Raw genomic sequence first — 23,406 nt, forward strand, 5'->3', positions numbered from 1 at the left:
ACTCTTTAAAACAAAAGCTAATTACCTCCCCAATTTTGGCATTTCCATATAGTAATGGACCTTTTGTACTTGACGTAGACGCAAGTGGATATGCCCTGGGTGGTGTTCTCTCCCAAGTACAAGAAGGCGAAGAGCGTGTAATCGCGTACGGCAGTAAAACGCTGAGTCATACTCAGCAAAATTACTGCACGACAAAGAGAGAACTCTTGGCACTCGTTTTCTTTCTGAGACATTTTCGGTATTACTTGCTGGGCAGAAAATTTGTTGTGCGAAGCGATCATGCTCCCTTAAAATGGTTGCGGAATTTTAAGGATGTTGAGGGGATGCTTGCTCGTTGGTTGAGTGTAATAGAGTGTTATGATTTTGATCTTGAGCACAGACCTGGTTCTAAACACAAGAACGCGGATGGTTTATCGCGTCTTCGGTGTAAACGATCAGATTGTCCTGACTGTGTCGATCACAGTACCACTGATCAGAGTTCTGACAAAATTCAATTACATCCAGTTTTGGAAAATGGCGCGTGTTCAGATGCAACTGAATCTAATCGCGTAAACTGGCTAGATACATGGTCACATGACGATTTGCGCAAATTTCAAAATGAAGACGAAATCATAGCTCCCATCATTAATTTGCTGAAGACGTACACTAATCAAAATCCGAAGTCCGAGGTCGAAAATCTAACAAAGGGTTCAAAATCTTTATGGTCGCAGTGGGAATTTTTAGAAATTCGCGATGAACTTTTGTACAAAAAGTCACATTGTAGGAATTCCTATGAACTTCGATTAGAAGCACCCGCTAACATGCGAACGGAAATATTCAAACACTTGCATTCTAGTCAAACTGCGGGTCATTTTGGTAGAGATAGGACGGTAGATGTTATTAAACGTCGGTTCTATTGGCCTGACATGCGAGAGGATATAGAGAGGTGGTGCAAATCTTGTGAATTGTGTGCTCGTAGTAAACCTGGCCCCGGGTTGGGAAGAAATGAACTGCAACAGTTCAAAATCACTGCCCCCTTACAGTGTATTGCTATAGATATCTTTGGCCCCCTACCTGTGTCAAATAACGGTAACCAATATATCATGGTAATTGGGGACTATTTCACCAAATGGAAGGAAGCCTTTGCAATTGAAAATCATACTGCCCTCACTGTCGCAGATCGCCTTGTTAATGAGTTTATTTGTAGGTTCGGGTGCCCTGAACAAATACACACGGATCAAGGTCGTGAATTTGAATCCGACCTATTTCAGGCAGTTTGCTATAAATTAGGGATAAATAAAACTAGGACCACGCCCTATAGGCCCCAATCAGACGGGATGGTTGAGCGGTTCAACCGCACCCTGAAACAAATGCTCTCAATATTTACTCATTTTAATCCTCAAGATTGGGATGACCTTTTACCCTGTTTAATGATGGCGTACAGGGCCACAGAACATAAGTCTACTGGGTGTTCACCAAATTTAATGATGTTTGGAAGGGAGAACAGTTTCCCCATTGATTTAATGGTAGGATTACCCCCTGACCAGAAAAATGAAATGTGTGAAATACAGTACGTAGAATGGTTGAGGCAAACTATGGAAAATGTTTTTCAATTTGCTCATGAAAATATCAATTCATCTGCTAAAAGACAAAAGCGAGACTATGATGCTCATCTTAAAAAAAGAGAAATTAGTCAAGGTGATTGGGTCTGGCGCTGGTACCCTCCTGAAGCAAATAAAAAATTGGGTTTGGGATGGACAGGCCCCTACCTAGTTATTGAAAACATTTCACAGTCTGTTTGTAGAGTGCAGAGAGATGCAACATCTCCGATTATCACTGTACATAAAGATCATCTCAAACACTATCAGGGTAGTAATCCACCGGAAAATTGGTTGCTTGTTAATGAGAACAATGACTTGTCTGAATCTGACCTTAGTGACCTTGATAATGAATTATCTCAAGTCTCTCATACCAGTTCACCAGTAGGACCTGTTCCCCAGTTAACAACCAAGTCTGGTCGTGTGGTCAAACCAAAACAAATACTTGACCTGTAAATTTCGGTTAAAATTTTCCCTGAAATGTAAATAAAATATAAATTTGTTAATTAAACATGTGTAAATAGTCATAATGATTTATATGTTTGTGAGGCATGTCAACATGCTCTTGTTATAATAGTCAAAGTAATGCATTTTGTAACTTAATTTTTTATCATCATTGTAGATGGATGTTTTGGACTTATTGGCAGATGAAAAGGAACTGTATCAGTTTCAGACAGAAGAAGAAACCAAAGAACTGCAACAGTTCTCAGACACCAGGGAACAATGGAGCCCGACTGGTATGCTGTGTCAGGTAGAAGCATGTCAATCCCTGGGTAGATTCCTAACCTTTAGGAAATATATGAATCACTGGACTAAGGTCCATCGGTCGAAAGTTCAGCTCTACAGATGCACGTTGTGCAATAAGAAATTTCCAATACAATCCAAAGGGAAGAGCCATCTAAGGTCGCACGGCCAACAAAGAGGAGTCCTTGAAGTGAAAGAGGTACCTAATCGATTCTTCATAGACCCAAGAGGACATATTCCATATCGACTCGGTTCAAGGGATGAGCGAAAACAACAAATTGAAAAAGCTAAACTGGAATCACAGAGGAAGAGACGGGAACAGGTAAAGGATCTATTTGCTCCATTCCCACTGGAAGAAGAACAAAGAACAAACTCGAGGGATGAAGAGATCGACATTTTCCCTGGGGAAATGGACAGCACAACATTAGTAATCAAAAGTCTCCTGGGCCGCAACAATAAGAGAATCGATTGTGAAATAATGGAGGAAACCTGCCTTATTCCAGACTTTTAAGGAATTGTGCACAGTGTATCTATATGGACCTTAAAATCGGTGATTATTGATTGACAATGTATTGATTATTGATCACTATACCTATTTATATTTTGTTATGATTTATATTTTGTATCTTCAATTATATATTTTTATAAATAAAAATATAATAATTGTCTAAGGGGGGAAGAATGTGGTAGTATCGATCCTTTATAAATTATTTCCATTACATTATTTATTTAACTTAAGGTTTACTTACTTCTTTACGTAATTTCTTTATCTTCGTATTCGATTTGTTTATTCATGAAACCGGAAGAGAGTTATCTTTTATTTCCAAGCGTATATTATTTCGAGACTTTTCATTGGTTACTTCTAAATTTATTATCAAATCACATTACGGCTGACTTTTACTTTTATTCTATTGTTAACAACAGTATTTAAACCCGAGCACCGCCGTGCTCTGGGCTTCTGCTGAGCCAAGCCTTGCATCAAGGTAATTATCAGGAGTTGCCTCACCCTATTTTCCCTACTTAATTTCGATTAATAATTCTTTATTTTTCTAACTTAGTTCTTTATATTTTTCATTTAGTTATTTTTCTCGAAAGCCACATTCATTCCCCGGGAATATTTATTTGTTGTTTGGAAATTTTCATATACAATTGTTAAATTTATTAAAGATTTAAAACTTTATTATCTATTTATTATTTAACTACAAGCCTCATTACAGGCGGGCTCAAACTTACCTGGAAAGAAAATATAAAAGGTTTATCAAAAGGTTGAAACATTATTGAAGGGAACATCTATATTAAATAAAACACAACGCGAAGTACAAAACTTAAACATCAGTAGTGGCTGAATGCCCAACTACTACACATTTATCAGAAAAATATTCCAATGCTGTTCTTGGAAAAAAATATACATATTTAAAAATTCATTAATTCATTCATTAAACATCAAACCTCTATTCTGTCCCCGACTTTGTTTACTCCTGAGATGCCATTATACTTAAGTTATTTAAGGAATGAAGCTTATTTCAGCTTTTGTTGTACGATATAACATAACTTAGGGCAGTTAACGCTTTATTATAAAAAAGCGTAAACTGTCCCAAGTTATGTTGTATCGTACAACATAAGTTGAAATAAGCTTCATTCCTTATAATTTAATTTCAATGTAGACAATGAGACAATTTCTCCAGTTTTTCCTTCGGAAAAAGGCTTCAAATATCGCATATTTTCAAACTTAACGTCAAGCGGAGTAACACGTTTTTGACGTAACTCATATTGTGACGTAGGCAAGTTATGTTATACAAAATGGATAAAAGCGTTTAACCAATCAAATGACGTGTTACAACTAAAATTAAATTATTATTGTACAATTTCATTTCAAACATAATTGCACAGGAACAGGATAATCAAATAATATACAAAACTAAACCTTGCCAAAGATATGTTAAACAGACAAACAAACGAACGAACACCTAAATGTAATAGTGTAGCGGCTTAGATAAAAAATTCAGCAAAATAGTTCACTTGTGGATACAAGCATGAAATTTGGCACAAATATTTATCTGATACTTATAAATCTAAAAACGTCGTTGGCCACCGCAATTTTTGCCATTTTTAAGATGGCTGACACTTAAACAAAATGGTGGCATTTTCATGCAGTTTTGCATCACATACAGTCTTTTACAACCAAATTAATTATACTTTGACCCCTTAAAGATATCTTTGACGTTTAAAAAGACTATGTAAATCATATTCCAACTTGAATGCTATAAATAAAGACAAAATGATTTTCTCATTACGCATTATATCGTTCCCTATTATAGAATTTACATATACAAAGAATAAGTAGCGAGAAGCCTTTTTAAAGACTTGTAGCAGATGTTTTTCAAAAGCATCGCAAGCGTTTCAGTGGTAAAAGTAAAAGTATTTTATATCTGAAAACCCTCAATAAGTGAAATAATCCTTCAAGGAACGTAAAATCTCATGGAGTGAAAGACTTCAGTCTTCAAGGCACGTAAAATCTCAATAAATGAAATAATCCTTCAGGGAACGTAAAATCTTGTTGAGTGAAATATTCTTTCAAGCAACGTTTAATCTAAATGAGTGAAAAAATCCTTCAAGGTACGTTATACAAAAGGTAACCAATCACTTTTGTATTTATGACAGAAAACAACAGGTAATCACTCGCTATCCACAATGAAGCATGCCATGGATAAAGTGAAGGTAGAACCAACCTTTTTGAATCCAAGACAAACGCCTGTTGTGGAATGTAACCAACCTTTATTTGTTCTTGCCAAAAGATACAATGAGAATGACCGAAAATTTATAGTGAAGATAAATTTGTTGTTATTTTGTTTGATGGGTTGCATATTGAAATGGCAGCTTTCAAACTGCTTGGTGATTTGTTGAAAGGAAGCGGCTGGATTACAACATTAACTCAAGCAGAAATAAGTTGCATATTCTGGAACTGCTGAGTCTTTCGTAACAGTTTTTAATCTTGTTAAAACAAGGCAAGATCATCAGATTACTGCCTGCTGTCTGTATAACTTGATGAAAAGGCACACCAAAATGCAAAGGAACTCGATAATTGCCACGAAATTGAAATAGATGACCTATTTTTCTTGGAGTTCAGAACAAGATAAAAAGATTTTACAATTTAAATTTTGGCCAAGAATTCTTTTGGAACTTGTAATGTCTTCTCTTTTGTAAGGTCTTGCAGAGAATCAGATTTCAGGTTTTACAAAGAATCTCTATCATATCTGATTCCATATTTTGGTCCTTGTTCACATCAATTATGCTCGATGGCTACCATTTCACTTTCGGGTTCAAACAAAGCACACGGACATATACCGGTACTTAGAATTTGAAAAAGGAATCTTTACCTTTAGAAAGACTAATAGTTAGTTTTCAAACATTGTCATTTGTCAAGCCCAGAACAGAACAATTCTTAATTGTAAAAGGTGATGGTTAACTGAAGATCTAGCTGTGCTGGGTGATAGCTGGGCCAGAAATCAGCAGACTTACTGAACATTTCACATCAATATGTGGAAATGTTCACGAGAAGAAGGAAAACATCACGAAGAAACCCATGCTGCTTAGAAAGATTTTTTTGGAAATGTTTTTGGAAATGGGAAATCCATTTGAAGAGGAGTCGTTGGATCTGTATAGTTGTTGTTGAAACTGAAACTGCAGATGAAATATTGAAAATAGGAGACATTGGAAAAGAACAATATAGGGAATTCCTTTTAAGAATATGTGAAGGTGATAATCCATGCTTTATGAACCTGTTCTGAAAAATACATTTCGCCTATTTAATCCCAAACAAAACTCTGATACTTTAAACTCAAAGTTGGCAAATTTTGAAGATGACTGTAGCCGTTTTTCTAGTTTTTTTTTAAAATTTTTGTCAGAGTAGGCAATGCGATCTACAAGATTTTTCGAGAAAACCAAGAACACCTCCTCTCTTTTACAAAATTGTTTGTTAAATACAGGTGTTAAGTCTCAGTTGATGCCTATTTTGGAAGCAGATCAAGAGTTTCCAGATAATGTACCGACAGTTGATTCACTGGTAATTAACTAATATGCCAATGTCATTATCCTTCGGAACATTAATGCTCTTGCAAAAGGTCATTTGAGGGTAGAAACTGTCTTCGATGTTGAGAAAGACGCTAGACTTAAGGCAGAAACTGAGAAGAAGTGTGGCATAGGGTCTAGACGAAAAGTTACTGGAAACACTAGCCCACCAAAGTCATGGAGTAATAATTTCCTTCAGCGTGACGAGAACAAAACTGAACTATTTGCGTTTTTAGCAGGCACAATTATATTTGCGATTACAGGGGCAACTTTCATTGTAGTAAAGGAAGAAAATGTTGTCAGTATTAAGAAATCTATTGTAATAGATACCGACTTTATACCACATTGCAACCATGAAGAAGCTGACATCCGTATGTTCCTACATGTAAAACTGCAGCACTGGGTGGTAGCAGATCTATCAACATAGTAAGCTGGGATACAGACGTTGTTGTTATAAGTGTAACTCATTTTGATGAATCAGTTATGGATGACATTTTGAAAGGGCGAGGATTTGCGAGGTATACCAATTTACATGTATGTTGTTAGATCAATAGGGCCCAGATCAAAGGTATTGCAATTCTTTTATGCATTCACGGGTTGTGATACAGTCTCGACCTTTGTTGGGAAAGGTAAAAAGACAGCATGGCTGGACATGAATATGTTTGAGAACGCTACAGAAATACCGGTATTTCAATTCTGAAGCACTCCTCGTGACTTTTAGACAGAACCTATAATCCTTGTACTAGAAGAATTTGTTGTCATCATGTACGATCAGCAATGCCAACAAAGTAAATGAGGCGAGCCTTGATTCCCTTCAAGATGCTCCTGTAGAGCATATTAGGAGAACTGAATTGCAGGATAGACATTTATGGGGTCAGTCACTATGCAAGTGGCTAACTTTACCATCTTCTTCCTAGTGGGGTTTGGAATAAGAATTTGGGTCCCAAACTGGACATTCTTGCCACCAATTGCTGCATCATGCAAAGAGCACTAAAATGTGGGTGTAAAATAACTTCAACTGCTTCAGGTCCGGATTTCCTTGCACTGCTTTATACAGCTGTTCACTTCCAGAAGATTAAGTCAATTATGTTATTAAAACAGCTTTTGTTTGTATTGAAGCGCACGCAGAGTGTATATATATATATATATAAAATGGAGTTCAAATCATATCATATACCAAGTTTCCTTTTATTATTTCAGGAAAAATAAAAGTATTACCAAGAAACATTCAAAATATCAGGAAAAATTATGAAAACAGACGCCATTTTGAAAAAAAGGGCGGCCATCTTGAAAATGGCCGAAACTTGAATGGCCAACACTATTTCCTATTCCAGTAATAGTCAAAGAACCTTCGTGCAAAATTTGATGCTTGTATCTGCAAGTGAAATATTTTCCCCACCATCCGCTCCGCTATAATCAATAAAATAAAATTCACTGATTTATTTCTAAATGCATATGTGTTTTTGATTGAATTTGTTTGTTTAACGTCCCTTTCGAGATTTTTCCCTTCATATGGAGAGCTACCGTTTGCCGGTGAAGGGCTGTAAATTTACCCCTGCACTCAACACCGAGGTTCAATGAGCAGTAAGAGATCTTTTCCCGTATAAACACCAACTGAGAAACGAAACCTTAGTGTATACGGTCTCATCCCGAGACACCGGTTTCTACGTCCCGCAGTGGGATTCAAATCCGCGATGTAAAGATTCTTTCCTTGAATATCTTTTTCTTAACATAAAACATACGATTAATAAACCATGAAAGATAGAGTATTTTCTGTCCTTTAGGTCCTCTCATTTCGTATTACAATATGATAAAAATAATCATTATCTTTAGCTGCAGATTGTCAATAGGAACATTCAGACCCTCTGAAAAAAGCGATAATTTTTCAAGACGCCCATAAAATTCCTATAAGAGTCTGATCAATATCTCTCACATCTGGAATTTTCTTAAAAACGATCAAGGCCTTCAATGGCTGCATGCATATACATAAGAAACAAGATGCGTTTGTAAAACACTGATACCACCGTATGTCATCTTTTGGGGACGTTTAAAGTTTCTCAAATGCAAATCAAACTGCAAGGACAAGGGTCACATTTATGGTGCCTATGGGAAGGGCTTGAAATATTAATGCCCTAGCACCAACAGTTCAAAACTACGGCCAGGGCTTAGATTTTTCAAAGGTAGGTCAACGTCGAAAGGTAAAAATTATTGGTATGCAAACAAACGTTTTGTCACAAAAATACATCAGTGAAATATGAAGGCCCCTTTCCTAACTGTTCAAAAGGTATGGGCAAGGTTACGAGTGACAAGGGCAAAAACTATCTTCGATTTAGGGGGCATAAAAAATCCGTTTAATGGTATGGCCTTGATTATATATTAGTCATATAATCAATTGAGAGTAACGACAGAATTGTCCATGGACTGCTTGAATGAAACTCGTTTAAGGGGGATGTACGGCCACCTTTAGTGCTGTGAGAACAAAATGTAAACATTTCTTCAAATGGCTAAAATACATCATATTTTGATCAAATCTTAAGTCCTTATGATAAAGATAAAATAAATATTCATGACTGAATGCATGTTGTGCATATATAATCTATACTTTTGCAGAAAAATGCTTTTGATATGCTCTTTAGAACTGCGCAGCTACAGAATTCAGCAGAGCCTTAAAAAATCAAAAAAAATATGCAAACTGTGCATCAATGTTCTCTCTACAACCATTTGTTGAGAAAATGTCTAAATTTTGCACTTTTAAATGATAATTTCAAGTTCAAAACAAGGTATCGTTGTCTTCAAAAAGAGTGTAAAGAACCATGAAAGTAGTTCATGGATAGCAGCACGTGGTTTATTTTTAGCACAGAATTTTGTTTTCCAGACCTCTTCTTAATATGGAGGGACATAACAATCTTTAAATGTAAAAGAGAATTACAGTTGCAAAATATTTCAAATAGTATGAACACTTTTAAAAGAGGAAATGTGTTATAGTATGGCTTGAAGTAATTTATTTAGTATTATTATCGAACAGTTGTTAAATAATGTACTTATTGATATCAAAGAAAAAAAATCTTAAACTCTTTGATTCCAGGTAAGGAAAAATGAGCACCATTAAAGTTAAGAATTAAGAGTTTGTAAGTTTGCCACAGATAACTTATAATATATATCAAAATTTTAATTATCACCAATGAAACAAAAAGAAATTAAACACATAAAATCGATATGAATGACCTACTAGTACGAGGGGTGATCAAAAAGTTCGCGAACTATCTTTATATCTACAAAACCACAATTCAGATTAGAAACAAATTTGGTGCACACATAGCCAAACACAAATTCTATAAAATAGCACATGCTGAATAAAGTTTTGCTCATAATGACGTCATTATGCAGGTTCTTGTGACGAAAAATGGTTGCCTCAGTGGAACTCGTTTAACAAACGACTAAAATATTTATGGTACTAGTATATCTTAAAAATGCCTTTGAAGTAGCATATAAGAATTTGTTCATAGTTTATTAAGACAAATGACTTCCTACAAATTCAATCAATGATTAAATAGATCGTTTTAGTGAAGGAAGGCAGACGGTTAAATATGATACTTGTTATATTGCCCAGTGATATATTAGCAAGTTTGAAAAGGAATGTGTTTTTAATTAAGCAATATGCTATCAAAGACCTCCAATTTACACTTAGAAAAATACTTGAATATTTCAACAATAATATAACTATCAAATACATGTACCTAAGATATATCGTTTACTTTTTGATTATCCCTCGTATACTCTGTCAAATAAACATTTACAATTTTGATTTTAGCGGAGCAACATTTGAAAAGGAATGAAATCATTCAGAGTGGGTTAGGAGATTTAATGAATAAAAAAACTTTTTCTATTTGCCCTTTTTGTCAAAATCACAATTTTACAGAGTAAAGGAAAAAAATCAACATTAATAAATATTTTATACCATCTTTAAAATGATGTTTGGTGGTCCTCCCAACTCAGGGAAAAATTATTGGGTCCGTATTTATAGGTGAGAAAAAAAATTCCTAAAATTTTAAACATATTCGTTGACGGAAGAAAAAAAAACAACATGTAATAGGATGTAAAAAAAATTGAGTCGGGCCATTTCTAGGCAGTAGATCGGGAGAGAGGGCAACCAAATATTTTTATAACAAATTGTCTTATAAGGCTAGTACATGTTCCATCACATACTTAGTAATGCAAAATTTTTGAATCTTTGGCACTATTTTGAAAAACAAACATAGGATTTTTTTTTTTGGGGTGGGGGGGGGGGTGGGGGTGGGGATGGGGGTAGCCTCTCATTTTTTTTGCGTGATAGACATAGCATATGCAATGGACTTTTCTTTGCAAATATTGTGCTTGCTTCTAAATTTCAAAGAAACAACTCAGTATGTTTTATCAAGCTTCGTATGTTCAGTGAGCGAGAATGTTGTCAACATAATGAGACGTGATGTGTTTTTATGTCCAAACATTACTCCATACAATGTGTGGTTCATTGCAAACAATCTAGCTATTTATGTGAGGTGCCTGAAGGAAATCCTATAACTGCCTATTTTTTCTATCTAACTGCTAAACAAAATAGACACATGTACCAACTTTTCGAATGTAAGACATGTAATTACAATTTGTTTTTCATGCACCGCATATTGTTTAACATTTTCAAATTAAATGCTAAGCATCCTCCTTGCAGTGCCCCATTTGAAAATAACTTCTATCGCCACAGAAAAAAGACCCGCCGTAATCACATATGTTTAGGACATGTTTTATCTTTTTTCTTGAGTTTTAAAGAAACCAACAAATCATCAAGACTTGTTCCATGAAAAATTAAATATCATCATGGTAATAAACGCATCTATCCACAGCAGATATATGCACATGCCAACCACGTGCTCAGTGGAATGATATTATCGAGGAAACTCGAGCTGTAAACAGAACAGATTTTCCCGATTTGCTGGAGTGGGGTTAAAATCGCTTTTTTTCATTAATCAGACGATGCAGTGCAACAAATAAAAGTAGTGAGTAATATAATCTAATGATTATTACTTAGTAATTTCTTGTCTTGATGTTATTATGGTGACATTTATTCTAAAACCAATGCTATTCGAACTCTGTGTGACAGAGGAATGGCGGACGAAATAAACACATGGCCTCAGGAAGACACCCATATGAAAAATCAAATTTTCAAGAATTATGGATAATGACAAGAAAAAAGCGAAACAAATGGTTGTAGCCATATTATTAATGAATCAAACTAACGCTATATTCAATGCATTTTTCATCTCGTGAATGCTGTAGCTGCGCAGTTCTAACATGATTAATTTCCTCCTAATTAAAACAAAATAAACTTAATTATTAACTGATTTTGGTCTCTAACAGTAGGTAATTAGTGCATTAGCACTCTGAGTAACTTTGGGCTAGTTTAGTAGAGAATTAAGCTCATTCTTGGTATTTCTTATTTTACACCAGACTAGATCCAATATGGCTTGTACATCCCCCTTAAAAAATGCCTACTGTTGCTGTAAACCCAAAATTTCTTAATCAATGTAAATCTATAAAATTAATTTTCATTTTCGTACTCTTCAATGTACATGAAGATTATATAAAATAATTATAAAAGCTAGAATTACGATACTTTTCTTAACCTGTGATATCACCAGAAAGAAAGCGTTGATGCTTTGTTTTGTATCTTACCACAATAGATGTACAGTTGAATGAATACCGGTAACTGGGTTATCATATCAACAGCAAAACTCTCTTTAAAGAGAAGCAATCTTTGACATCAACAAAATGATAAATCAATAAATATGTCGTATTAATATTCTTAGGGAAGCGAAAAGGTCTCTACACTTGTTGAGCTATAACTTGTATATCGTCTTTAATTTTATTATTTTATCAACATAAAAAGTGTTATAACTCCTTTTTATACACATATTTTGAATTGTATTTAGATGTTTTAACATAATTTTAGGCACCTTATTTTGTTTGATTGATTTTATTGCTATAAGTACTATATTGACGTTAAAAATATTGATTTTAAAATATCGATAAAAGCAAGATATTCATTCATTTCAATATAGTAATCAAGTGTAGAAATCTTTACGCTTCCGTGCATTCTACAGTGAATATATACAACGAGGAGTGTTAGTAATACAGTATTTGCCTTTTTTTTTTTATTAAATAAGGATAAAACATTCTTTTTTATAAATATTCCTCAGCTATCATATACAGTATAAGGCCTTTCAAAAAGATCCTCATTCATATGATATAAGTACTTTTAGTTATTTTGGCAATTTTCTTTATTTGAAATGTCCTCTATTTGAACACACCAGTGATGAAAATGTTTTGCAAACATTTCCCTCCAACCTTTTGTGTAATTTTTCCATCTGTATTTTTCCATGCGTCTCTCAAGAGTAGACCTACAGGTTTTTTTTTTTATCCCAGTCTTCGAGAATTTTTCCAGACCAGCAAAGCAATCATGCAGATCGTATCGATATCTTCTGACTCCTCTATACGCGCGGTACCTGGGTATTCCCCTCATCAGTTTAAATTGACCCAGATCATCCTTCTAGCGATCGATACATAGGCAGTAGACCGTGTTTTTGTTCCGGGGTATCTTGCCCTAATAGAGCATAGCTTGATCTTGTGTAGTAAATTAAATGAAGTGTATATGTTTTCTTTATTAATTACCCTATAAATGTAAAAATAGGATTTCGGCATTTCCACACCGTGTTTTTCCACTATTAGATATTCCTGACGTATCCCCTACCATTAGGCTATATGATCACTGGAGAAAAAAATATAAACATAAATTTTATTGATGAACATAGGATAAATATGCAGACCAATAATCCGGGCAGGTAACGTAGAGGCTTACCCACTCATTAGATATTATAGCTACTGCTATGAAAACAAGAAAACATTGATGTTACCATCAATTGTCGCCCGGGAAATATACAATGAAGCACATTGAAGTGGTAAAATTTTCTGTTTGGATGAAACGTTCTGAGTCATGTTTTAAACGTCAATATTACAGAATGACACGCCCATTTCTTTAGAAACGTACAAGAAATATTCGTCGTAATGTTTTAGGACACCCCACTCTTTGCGAAAAGCAACATGAGTTTCACTGAAATGGAGATTTTTAAAGTTATAAGAGAGATTTAGAGAGTTCCAGCTTCTATAAAACACGTATTGCAACGAATTTGTACATAATTATGAATTTATCATGTTTATTGGAGTTTCCCTTACACATGTATTGGTCGAACACGTGCGTACTCTGTGTTTATGTAGGCCGTGAATTTGATTGGATATTATATTTTTAGAATACCTGTTCTACAGGTATTCCAATGAACCATTCGACCGATTTTTACTTTCTAAAGAAATGGGCGTGTCATTGTATGACAATCAACGTTCTAAAGATAGCTCAAAACGTTCCATTCAAACGGGAAATTTTACCACTTCAATGCGCTTCATTGTATAAAGTAAACTATGGAAATGAGTCTTGATCATCAAACTGCTTCGATATGCGTGAAAAGGCATGCGTCTAATTGATGGAGACGATAGTCGCGAATATTTGGAAAACTTATCAAACAAAAACGATATCATTTTAAACTTCAATTCCTCGAGTAAATGTTGGCTGCATAAAATATAAAATTTAGTTAGACACATGCATCACCTATATTCAAAAATGTATTTAATTTTCAATTTTAGAATATAAAACTTGAACTGTGCATAGTACGTTTTTATGCGAGAAGTAAAATTCGATGTTCTTAAAAAAGGGACCTGTCGTTTTTTCGATAATAAATGATAAACAACTTTATATATTAAATATGAAAAAACATATATTTTTACAGATTCACATTATGGAAGTAAATATATTATGTATCTCGTAATTTATAAAGGGAAAGAACTTTCTGTTTAACCATCTTTTCAATGTTTAGAAAATCTTTAATACTGAATAACTACTCCCACCTCAATCCCCATATACCAACACTTAAACTTATATGTATAGAGCAGCCCGGTCCTCCGGGCTGCAATAAATCTGGATATAGTATATGGAGTATTTTTGGACCTTTTTGTATCTTTTTAACAATGATATTTTTTCTATGCTTCAACTTCGACGACAATCAAATAAAAAGATGCATTGTTTCATTGATTTTAAAGTCTTGCACTGGGAGCGATTTGTCTCTAGTTTCAAACAATATGCGTTAACTTTGTTTGTTTGTATACAGTTTACCGTCCCTCTCGAGAATTTTTCACTCATATGGAGGTCTATGCCATCACTTGCCGATGGAGAGCTGTGCACATCAGAAAAAAGCGTTGATGATTCTTGTTGTAACTTATACTTCAAGTGATAAACAATTAAAGGAATATTATAATAACTTTGTTATCACGAGAAAAGCAAACCTTTTTAGCAGAACCAACCTCTTACATACACAAGATGATAAATCAATTAATCTTTCGCATTCTATTGTGTATATGTTATTAATATAAATAATAATAGCATTATACTTTTTGCAACTCGGGATAAAACATTTTTTTTTGTTGAAAATGTTTCTTAGTTTTTATATATTATGCTTCTCAAAAAGAGCTAGCCTCATTCCTGTGACAGGAATGAGGCTAGCTCTTTTTGAGGCTGTGCATAAGTACTTTTAATTATCTTTATAATTTCCTTTACTTGAAAATTCCTATATTTGAAAAGAGCTATGATGAAAGTGTTTTGACAGTTCCTTCCAACCTTTCGTGTAGTTTTTCCCTATGTATTTTTCCATGCCTCTCCAAAATGTACGTTTTTTAAAACCCAGTCTTTGAGAATTTTTACAGACCAGCAAAGCAAATCATGCAGATCGTATCGATACCTTGTGACTGCATTATGCCAGGGGTACCGGGGTATTCCCTTCATCAGTTTAAATTGTCACAGATCCTCCTTTAAGCGATCAATCATGGGCAGTTAACCGTGTTTTTACCCTTATGAGAGTTGCTTGGTATTGCGTAATAATTCTTTTAAATAAAGAAGTGTACGTGTTTTGTTTATTAATTATCCTATACATGTAAAAATAGGACTTTGCATGGTGTTTCCACTTAGTGTTTTTCCACCGTTAGATATTCCTGACATATCCGAGCTATAATCACTGGAGAAAAAAAAAGGTTAAAAAAAATTTTTATCGATGAACAGATGATAAATATGCAAACCAATAATCCGGACAGGTAAAGCAGACATTTATCCAATCACAAAATATCATATAGCTACTGATATGAAAATAAATTTGGATAAGTATTTGATCTATTTTTGGCCCTTTTCGTATCTTGTTAACACTGGTATTTATGATACATTTCAACTAATAATAGTCTCCGAAATATCTTACGTTTTCAAGGCTTTTTTACGATTTTGATATTTTACGTGCCAGGTAATGGCACCGGCTCTGACGTTTTCCTCGCACTTGAAAAATATCAAAATCGTAAAAAGGCCTGGAAAACGTCAGATATTTCGGACTACCTCTCCGACAACCAAATAAAAATATGCATATAGTTTCATTGTTTTAAAATCTTGCACCGAGGGCGATATGTCTTTAGTTACAGCAATATATATATTATACGTTTTTTTATGGAGTTCAACGTCCCTCCGTGTCTCGAGAGACGCCACCACTTGCCGGTGGAGAGCTTATACGGTCTCATCCGAGGGACTGGTTCAATATACGTGTATAATGTAGCAATTTTTTTTTTAAGTTAAAGTTTGTTTACGTTTGTATGCATCTTATTACTAAATGTTCACTTTCTCTGATTTTCATTGCAGACTTTCTTCTTCGGGCATCTCGAAAAATTTACTGGCAGGATTCGTATTTTTGTCGGTTGCTCTTTTGTTATTCTTCATTGCTTTAGCATCCCCATACTGGGTATATGCATCTGAGGGAGATCAATTTACCAGCCTTGGTATCTGGAATTATTGTGATAACAAACTAAATGTGTACAGGGACGTTGATTATCAAACCTGGTGTGCGAGCGTCCTGAGTTACTCCTACCTGACGGTGCTTAATTTAGGTAAGAAACTTAAAGTTATAACATTGATATTTCGTGCTTTACTAAAAACGATCTAAATTAATCAAGAACAGACTCCACTAGTAGAACTTATTCTGCCTATTACAAAAAGGTATGATTGCATTGGTATTCGGTATTTTTATCGTCATTTTGGATATAAATTCTTTCAATAAAATCTTGCAAACAGTTTTATAGCAGCTTTGGGTAATGGCTTTAATTATTTTGGGGAAAAAGCGGACTGTATAGGGCAAGAAATGCTTCGCATATATATCTTGAATTTTCAACATGCTTTAGCAGGAGCGGCAGAAAAAATACGATGAAAATGGAAAAGAAACGCGAGATCATTCTTAGCAATATGGTATGTTATTTGGTTGGAGAAACCAAGAGGATCCAACTCGAAAAATATGTAAAATCATATAGTATCTCCATTGAATGTTTAAAAAAAAGGTTTTGAAAATAAATAAATAACTTTGTTTGCCTTTGTTTGAAGGCCGAATATGAGTATACATATCCATGTCTTTTATCGACAAATGGTAACAGTGTTTTTGGAAGTCTACATAAAACTATAATCTAATTTTACTCTACTTTATAATATATAGACTCACGAAACGTTGATGTGCATTATAAAATTTAGAATTCTTAATAACAAATCCTTACGAAAATTTTGCAATTAATGGCTTGCCTGATAATTTGCATAAACACAAAAGGTATTCATGCATATAATCATTACGCAAGCCAATTGCGTGATTATGAAATCAAAAGAAATCTGACACATTCAGGCTCTTGATTCCGTAGATTTACGTACACATGTACTAGAAGCCCTATCTACTAGGTACTCCTGTCTCTCTCTATCTCGCACCATATTTAATTCTTTTAACCACGCCTATCGATGCACCACTTAAGCTTTATTTTAAAATCAGATATTTTGTTTGTCCCCCGCTTTCGCGAAAGCGAGGGGACATTAAATCTCATTCGTCTGTCCCTCGGTCTGTTAGTCTGTCCGTCCGTCACAAAAAACTTTAACCTTGCCCATAACTTTCGATTAAGGGACTCCGACCCTCAGCCAGGAAGGACAAGTCTTTAATTTATAATTTAATTCAAAAAGTCTAAAAATGAAACTTAAAAATTAATCTTTTCATGCAACAATTTTCATTATATACCTCTCAACGTGCTGCAAGGTTCTTTGAAGTTCTCAGAAAGGTCTAATAAAAATTCGAAATTTTTACCCCGTAAAAGCATTTTAAAATTACATACATCAAGAAATTGATGTTCATTTTAATCTAACCATAGATACCAATGTTTATCAACATGATATGAAATTAGAAGTGATTTATGGTGCTTCACAATGACAGGAGAATCTTTATACAGTTTGCATTGTAAAATGATCGAAGTAAATAAAAGAAAATAAAGTACATTATATGTATAAAAATTGTGGAATTTCTTCAAAAGCCTGGATACCTATAATTTTTATTTTTAAAATGTGTTAATTGATCAAATTTGAATTGGAAAATGCATAGCAAGTGTTTTATTCGCATTTTTTGAAAATATATTTGAGATTTACTAATTTTTTCTATACAATATGATTAACTTGAAAGATGAATTTTGAAGAATTATTGTGGGTAGAAACACATTACACTGTACTTTGAAAATTCAGAGACATTTTTGTGAGCATATTCAATCAGTCAATGTTTGATTTTCAGAACCTGGGGATTGGTGTACCTTAAGTGGAGCTATGACTTTCATATTTCATAGGTGTATTTCTTGTTAAAAGACCTTTCTTTTGGTACCACCAGATTTGACCTTTTGACCTTGACCTTGGAGTTTGACCCACTTTTGCACAAAAATCCAAACTTTTACTTTGTGGCCATAACTTTTGAATGGTAGATACTAGGACTTTTATATTTCACATATGTATTTTTTGTAGCAAGACCTTTCATTGGATACCAATAACCTTGACCTATTGACCTTGACCTTCGATATCATTGGATATCAAAAACTTTTATTTAATTTGCATTTAAGAAAAGTTTAATCTTCGCTATGTTGCCATACAGTGTTTCACAAACACATCTTGTTCCTTATATTGATAACAAATATGGCTTTCATATTTGACACGTGCATTACCTGTGACAATATAATTCCAAGCATGCTATGATTTGTGACCCATTGACCTTGACCTTCACGACTGACCTTATTTTTAAAAAAAATCAACTTAAGTGATAATGTCTAAATGACATATGATAGGGCGTTCATATTTGAGACAATGTGTCCTAAAAAATGACATCTCACCCACAAAGACACCGAAAGCGGGGGACCACAATTCTCTGAATTTGCTTGTTTACTTTTTGAAGTTTTATCACGCACAATGAAACTAAAATATATATATATATACGGATAAAGCGAGTTACGGGCATAGCAAAGTTATTCCAAAGGTCAACATGACTTTTCTGTTTAACCGAGTTGTACTGAACTATTTAAAAAGCTGTGCCATCGTATTAATGAAAACCATGCGATCTTTGAGTTGTATTTTTCCTCTTAGAATTATAAATCTCCTAACTTCGTTCTTTCCGTTGTCTTCCAGGCTTGTTGCGGTTTTTACAAGCTATTGTGGTCACTGTGCTGCTTCTATTAATCACAGCAGTTGTTACACTGGGACTGAAAATGTTCCGGCTAAAAGATAAGAAATTCCCATTAAGAGCGAGCATGATTGCCAATGCTGCTGCAGGTATGTGACAAGCTTGTCAGCTGAAGAAATTCTAAAATTCAAGACCATGAGCTACGAACGATAGTATTGTTCTCCCGCCTACTTCCAAGTCGATTTTCAAAAGTTAACAGATTCGAATGATTTTTCATATTTTTTAAATAGATATTTGTATGATTTCATAAAACATTACATGTACTTAGTTTGGGAAATCAAAGAGAGATTATTGTATAATTTTGGTAAAACTTGTGTTTCTCACTATATATATTATAATTGCTTTGGGGGGGGGGGGGTATATAATATTTCACTTTTTTCTTTTGCGAGGATTATGTTCTGTTTTCCCTCTTGATTTATAAGAAATTCTTTCTTTTTTTACAGTCTGTTTCCTTCTTATGATAATAGCTGGAGTCGCCGGAGGTTTGTCTCTAATCCAAACAGTTGTACCAGGCGGCCATTTACACGTGTCTTTTGCCTTTGCTGTCCTTGCAATGATTGCTTGTATTGTGGCCGAGGTGTTTATGGTTATTGAAAGCTGTACTGTTCGAATATTTTCATCATAAATTATTTCATGAATTTAGATTAATAATAAAAAAAGTGTTAAAGTTCTACGTACATTTGCTTTGCATTTTCATTAAACTTATATTTAGACTTTACAGGAATACCTAACATCTTACAAACATTTTCATTCCTCTTTCTCCAACCCTCTTTAATTAAAAAATATATTTTCTTTTTCTTATTTAGCATCACTATTACTTCTCTGTGGAGCAATTTAAAATCATTATATAGCGTATTATTGATTATTAAAAAAATTAGAATCTATTTGTTTTGATACTTTTTTTTAAAATAAAGATAGTACTTTCCTGTAAATAACACAGTATAAATCAATCGCTTTTCATAGATATCCGAAATTTAAAACAATTATAACCGATTTATTTCCGACTCGGAATTAAATATCAGACACAGTTTATAATGCCAATTTAACCATAGAAACGTGGAGATATTTAATTTCAAAATCGGCGAAAACTTTAATTTGAACATAAATATTGCACACATCATGTAAATCTGTACACTCGATCTCGTATTTTTATTTTTATTTTTTTTTTTAGCTCAGCTAAGCCATATATCTTTAATTTTCAATAATTATATATAATAAATTAATAATCAATTTATATTCCGCAGGATCAAACACTTATCAATAAAACATATGCATTTCCAAACTTCACTTCATCGTTTTTCAGTTACATATATTTCAATTTTTGATGTTTGCTAATCTGCTATTGCATAGTGACACTAAATAGAAAAGGGAAATGAATCGCATGGAATAAAGATTTAGGAAAAAAGGACTTTCCACAGGCTTAGGTTTTTGGAGCAAGGAAGGCGATGGTATATAACGAGATATGTTTATACAACATACCCCCCCCCCTTTCTTATTGCAGCTGAAATTGTGAAGTATAGAATGGTTCAAATACAATTCAAACTGAAGGTCGAGAGATCAAAAATGTTTTACCCCAAAAAATCAAAGGAACTATCTCAATGCATTATACCTGTACCATATGAATGCCCTGCAGGCAACAACTGTTCAACAGATGTGACAAGGTGAATTTTTATCCCCCCCCCCCCCACCTTTGAAGAAGGGAGGGCATATTGACTTGCTGCTGTCTGTCGATACACTATCAGTTTCCGTTCATTTCCTTCGCAGAGGTTGCACACATTGAAATGAAATATGGTATACAGATAAATAAGAATAGGTAAAGTTCGGTTTTGGGTACGATCGAGCAATTTTGGATAGTGTTATGCAACTTGGACTTAGAAAAATCCCAATAGTTTGGGGGAGGGGGCATAAGGCATGTTTTACAAACATTTCTTGTTTTTAAGTGCTAAACTCCTAGGTCAAATTCAAAGCGGGCAGATAAGATCTAGAGTACCGAAGGGGATTACATTTTACATAGGAATATATATAGAGAAAAGTATGGTGTCCTGATAGGGCCATTGCAGAAGTGTGTTAGCGCGTTAGAAACAACACGCAAGCGCATTATTGACAATACGCTAGCGCGTTAATGTCAACGCGATAGCACATTAACAACAACACGCTAGCGCGTTAATGTGAACAATGCGCTAGCGTGTTGTCATTAACGTGCTTGCGTGTTGTAATAATACAACAATACACGAATACAAAAATACAAGAATACAACAAAACAAGAATACAACCATAGGCTATTTTTATTAACGCGCTAGCGTGTTGTCATTAATGCGCTTGCGTGTTGTTAGAATACAACACGCAAGCGAATTAATGTCAACGCGCTAGCACGTTAATGACAACGCGCTAGCGCGTTGTTCATAACTTCTTCACGCTAACACACAACTCTTTGTCATAACGCGCTAGCGCGTTGACATTAACGTGCTAGCGCATTGTCATTAATGCATTTGCGTGTTGTTTCTAACGCGCTAATACACTTTTGCAATGGCCCTTTCGGGACACCATAGAAAATTCTGATAAAGTCTTAATTCTTTTAAAGAACAGCAAAGCCGTGATTTGCCATGATATGGAAGCATCCTTGGATACATGGTGTATATTCTACAATAAATCTACATGTAGTTCATTCAAATCATGCTCTCCAGCAGTCACATATGTTTAAAATGTAGAGGGCAACAATAGGGGACAAAGCTTTACATGAGAAAATAAAGTGCCCCGCCACAGCATGATACGCCCGTCAAATATTGTTCAATAATCATACATTGGTTAGGATGCAAGAAAATCAGGTAGCCTTGATTAACAGATTGACACAGATTTCAATTATCTAATTTCCATTTCTTATTATACATCTCTAAGAGACTTACAGTGTAGGGATTGATTATAACAAATAATACTAGTGAGACATGACTGCAATTTGTCGCAACTATATAAAAATTGAAATATAATTTTTTTTTTTCAATGAACACATGTATAATTAGTTTTAAACTTTTAATCATATTATACAATACTAATTTAGTTTTAATCATACACTAGAACATCAATTGAAAGATATTTATCTGGACTAGCCATCAAGAACTCTTAATTAACACAAGCATCTTTTTGCCCAACTCCCAAGAGATAAATTAAGACAACAGCTGCATCAGATCTAGAGACGCTCTTAGCTCCTGACAATAAACTCATTAATTTCTCTCTAATTTGACATGCAAGTTTCTGCTATCAAAATTCTAATGAAAAAATAAGTTTTTACTTAATTTAACGTTTTTTAATAAGGATACAACTTTATTTTTACATTTTTTAGGATTATAAAATTTAGAATTTAAAAGACATAGTTTTTTTTAAAATTCACTTTAATTAAAAGTCACAGTGACCTTGAAATAGGCCGTGACACACCTTCTACTTTAGATGTATACTTTTGCCAAGTTTGAAAGCTCTAGGTCTAATAGTTTTCTAGTTATGAGCCAGACAAGATTTTTCCATATTTTGCTATAGCATCTTTGTTGCAAATATATAAAAATTGAAATATAATTTTTTTTTTCAATGAACACATATATAATTAGTTTTAATCATATTATACAATACTAATTTAGTTTTAATCATACTCTAAAACATCAATTTGTTTTAATTACATTACATCAATTGAAAGATCTTTATCTGGACTAGCCATCAAGAACTCTTAATTAGCACAAGCAACTATGAGGCCATTTCTTTTTGCCCAACTCCCAAGAGATAAATTAAGATAACATCTGCATCAAATCTAGAGATGCTCTTAGCTCCTGACAATAAACTCATTAATTTCTCTCTAATTTGACATGCAAATTTCTGCTATCAAAATTCTTCTTGACCAGTGCTTGATAATTAAGCCCATGGGACAAACTGAATTCCTCTCAAAGCATAAACATTTGTTACAGATTGCTGTAAAGTATATAATGAAAAAATAAGTTTTTACTTAATTTAACGTTTTTTAATAAGCATACAACTATATTTTTACATTTTTTAGGATTATGAAATTTAGAATTTAAAAGACTTAGTTTTTTAAAAAAATTCACTTTAATTAAAGGTCACAGTGACCTTGAAATAGGCCGCGACACACCTTCTACTTTAGATGTATACGTTTGCCAAGTTTGAAAGCTCTAGGTCTAATAGTTTTCTAGTTATGAGCCGGACAGGATTTTTCCATATTTGGCTATAGCATCTTTATTAAAGGTCACAGCGACCTACTTTTTGTGCGCGACACACCGTCTACCCAAGAAGTATAAGTTGACAAAGTTTCATAATCCTAGGCCTAATAGTATTCA

The 23,406-nt window shown here is 33.9% G+C and overlaps 1 protein-coding gene across 1 annotated transcript in view; it reads left to right on the plus strand.

Moving 5' to 3' along the window:
* LOC134237827 (uncharacterized) overlaps nucleotides 1-19,704 on the plus strand; it is a 40,067-nt gene extending 20,363 nt beyond the window's left edge. The window contains exons 3-5 of the mRNA XM_062719973.1: nucleotides 16,198-16,442; nucleotides 19,018-19,161; nucleotides 19,516-19,704. Coding sequence (XP_062575957.1) covers nucleotides 16,198-16,442; nucleotides 19,018-19,161; nucleotides 19,516-19,697 — 571 coding nt within the window. The 3' untranslated portion in view covers nucleotides 19,698-19,704. The remainder of the gene's footprint in view (nucleotides 1-16,197; nucleotides 16,443-19,017; nucleotides 19,162-19,515) is intronic.
* Nucleotides 19,705-23,406: the final 3,702 nt, after the last annotated feature.

The sequence above is a fragment of the Saccostrea cucullata genome, unplaced genomic scaffold (genome assembly GCF_032062105.1).
Source record: "Saccostrea cucullata isolate Sc308-1 unplaced genomic scaffold, CSIRO_AGI_Scuc_v1 ctg454, whole genome shotgun sequence".
In the NCBI taxonomy this organism is placed as follows: Eukaryota; Metazoa; Mollusca; class Bivalvia; order Ostreida; family Ostreidae; genus Saccostrea; species Saccostrea cuccullata.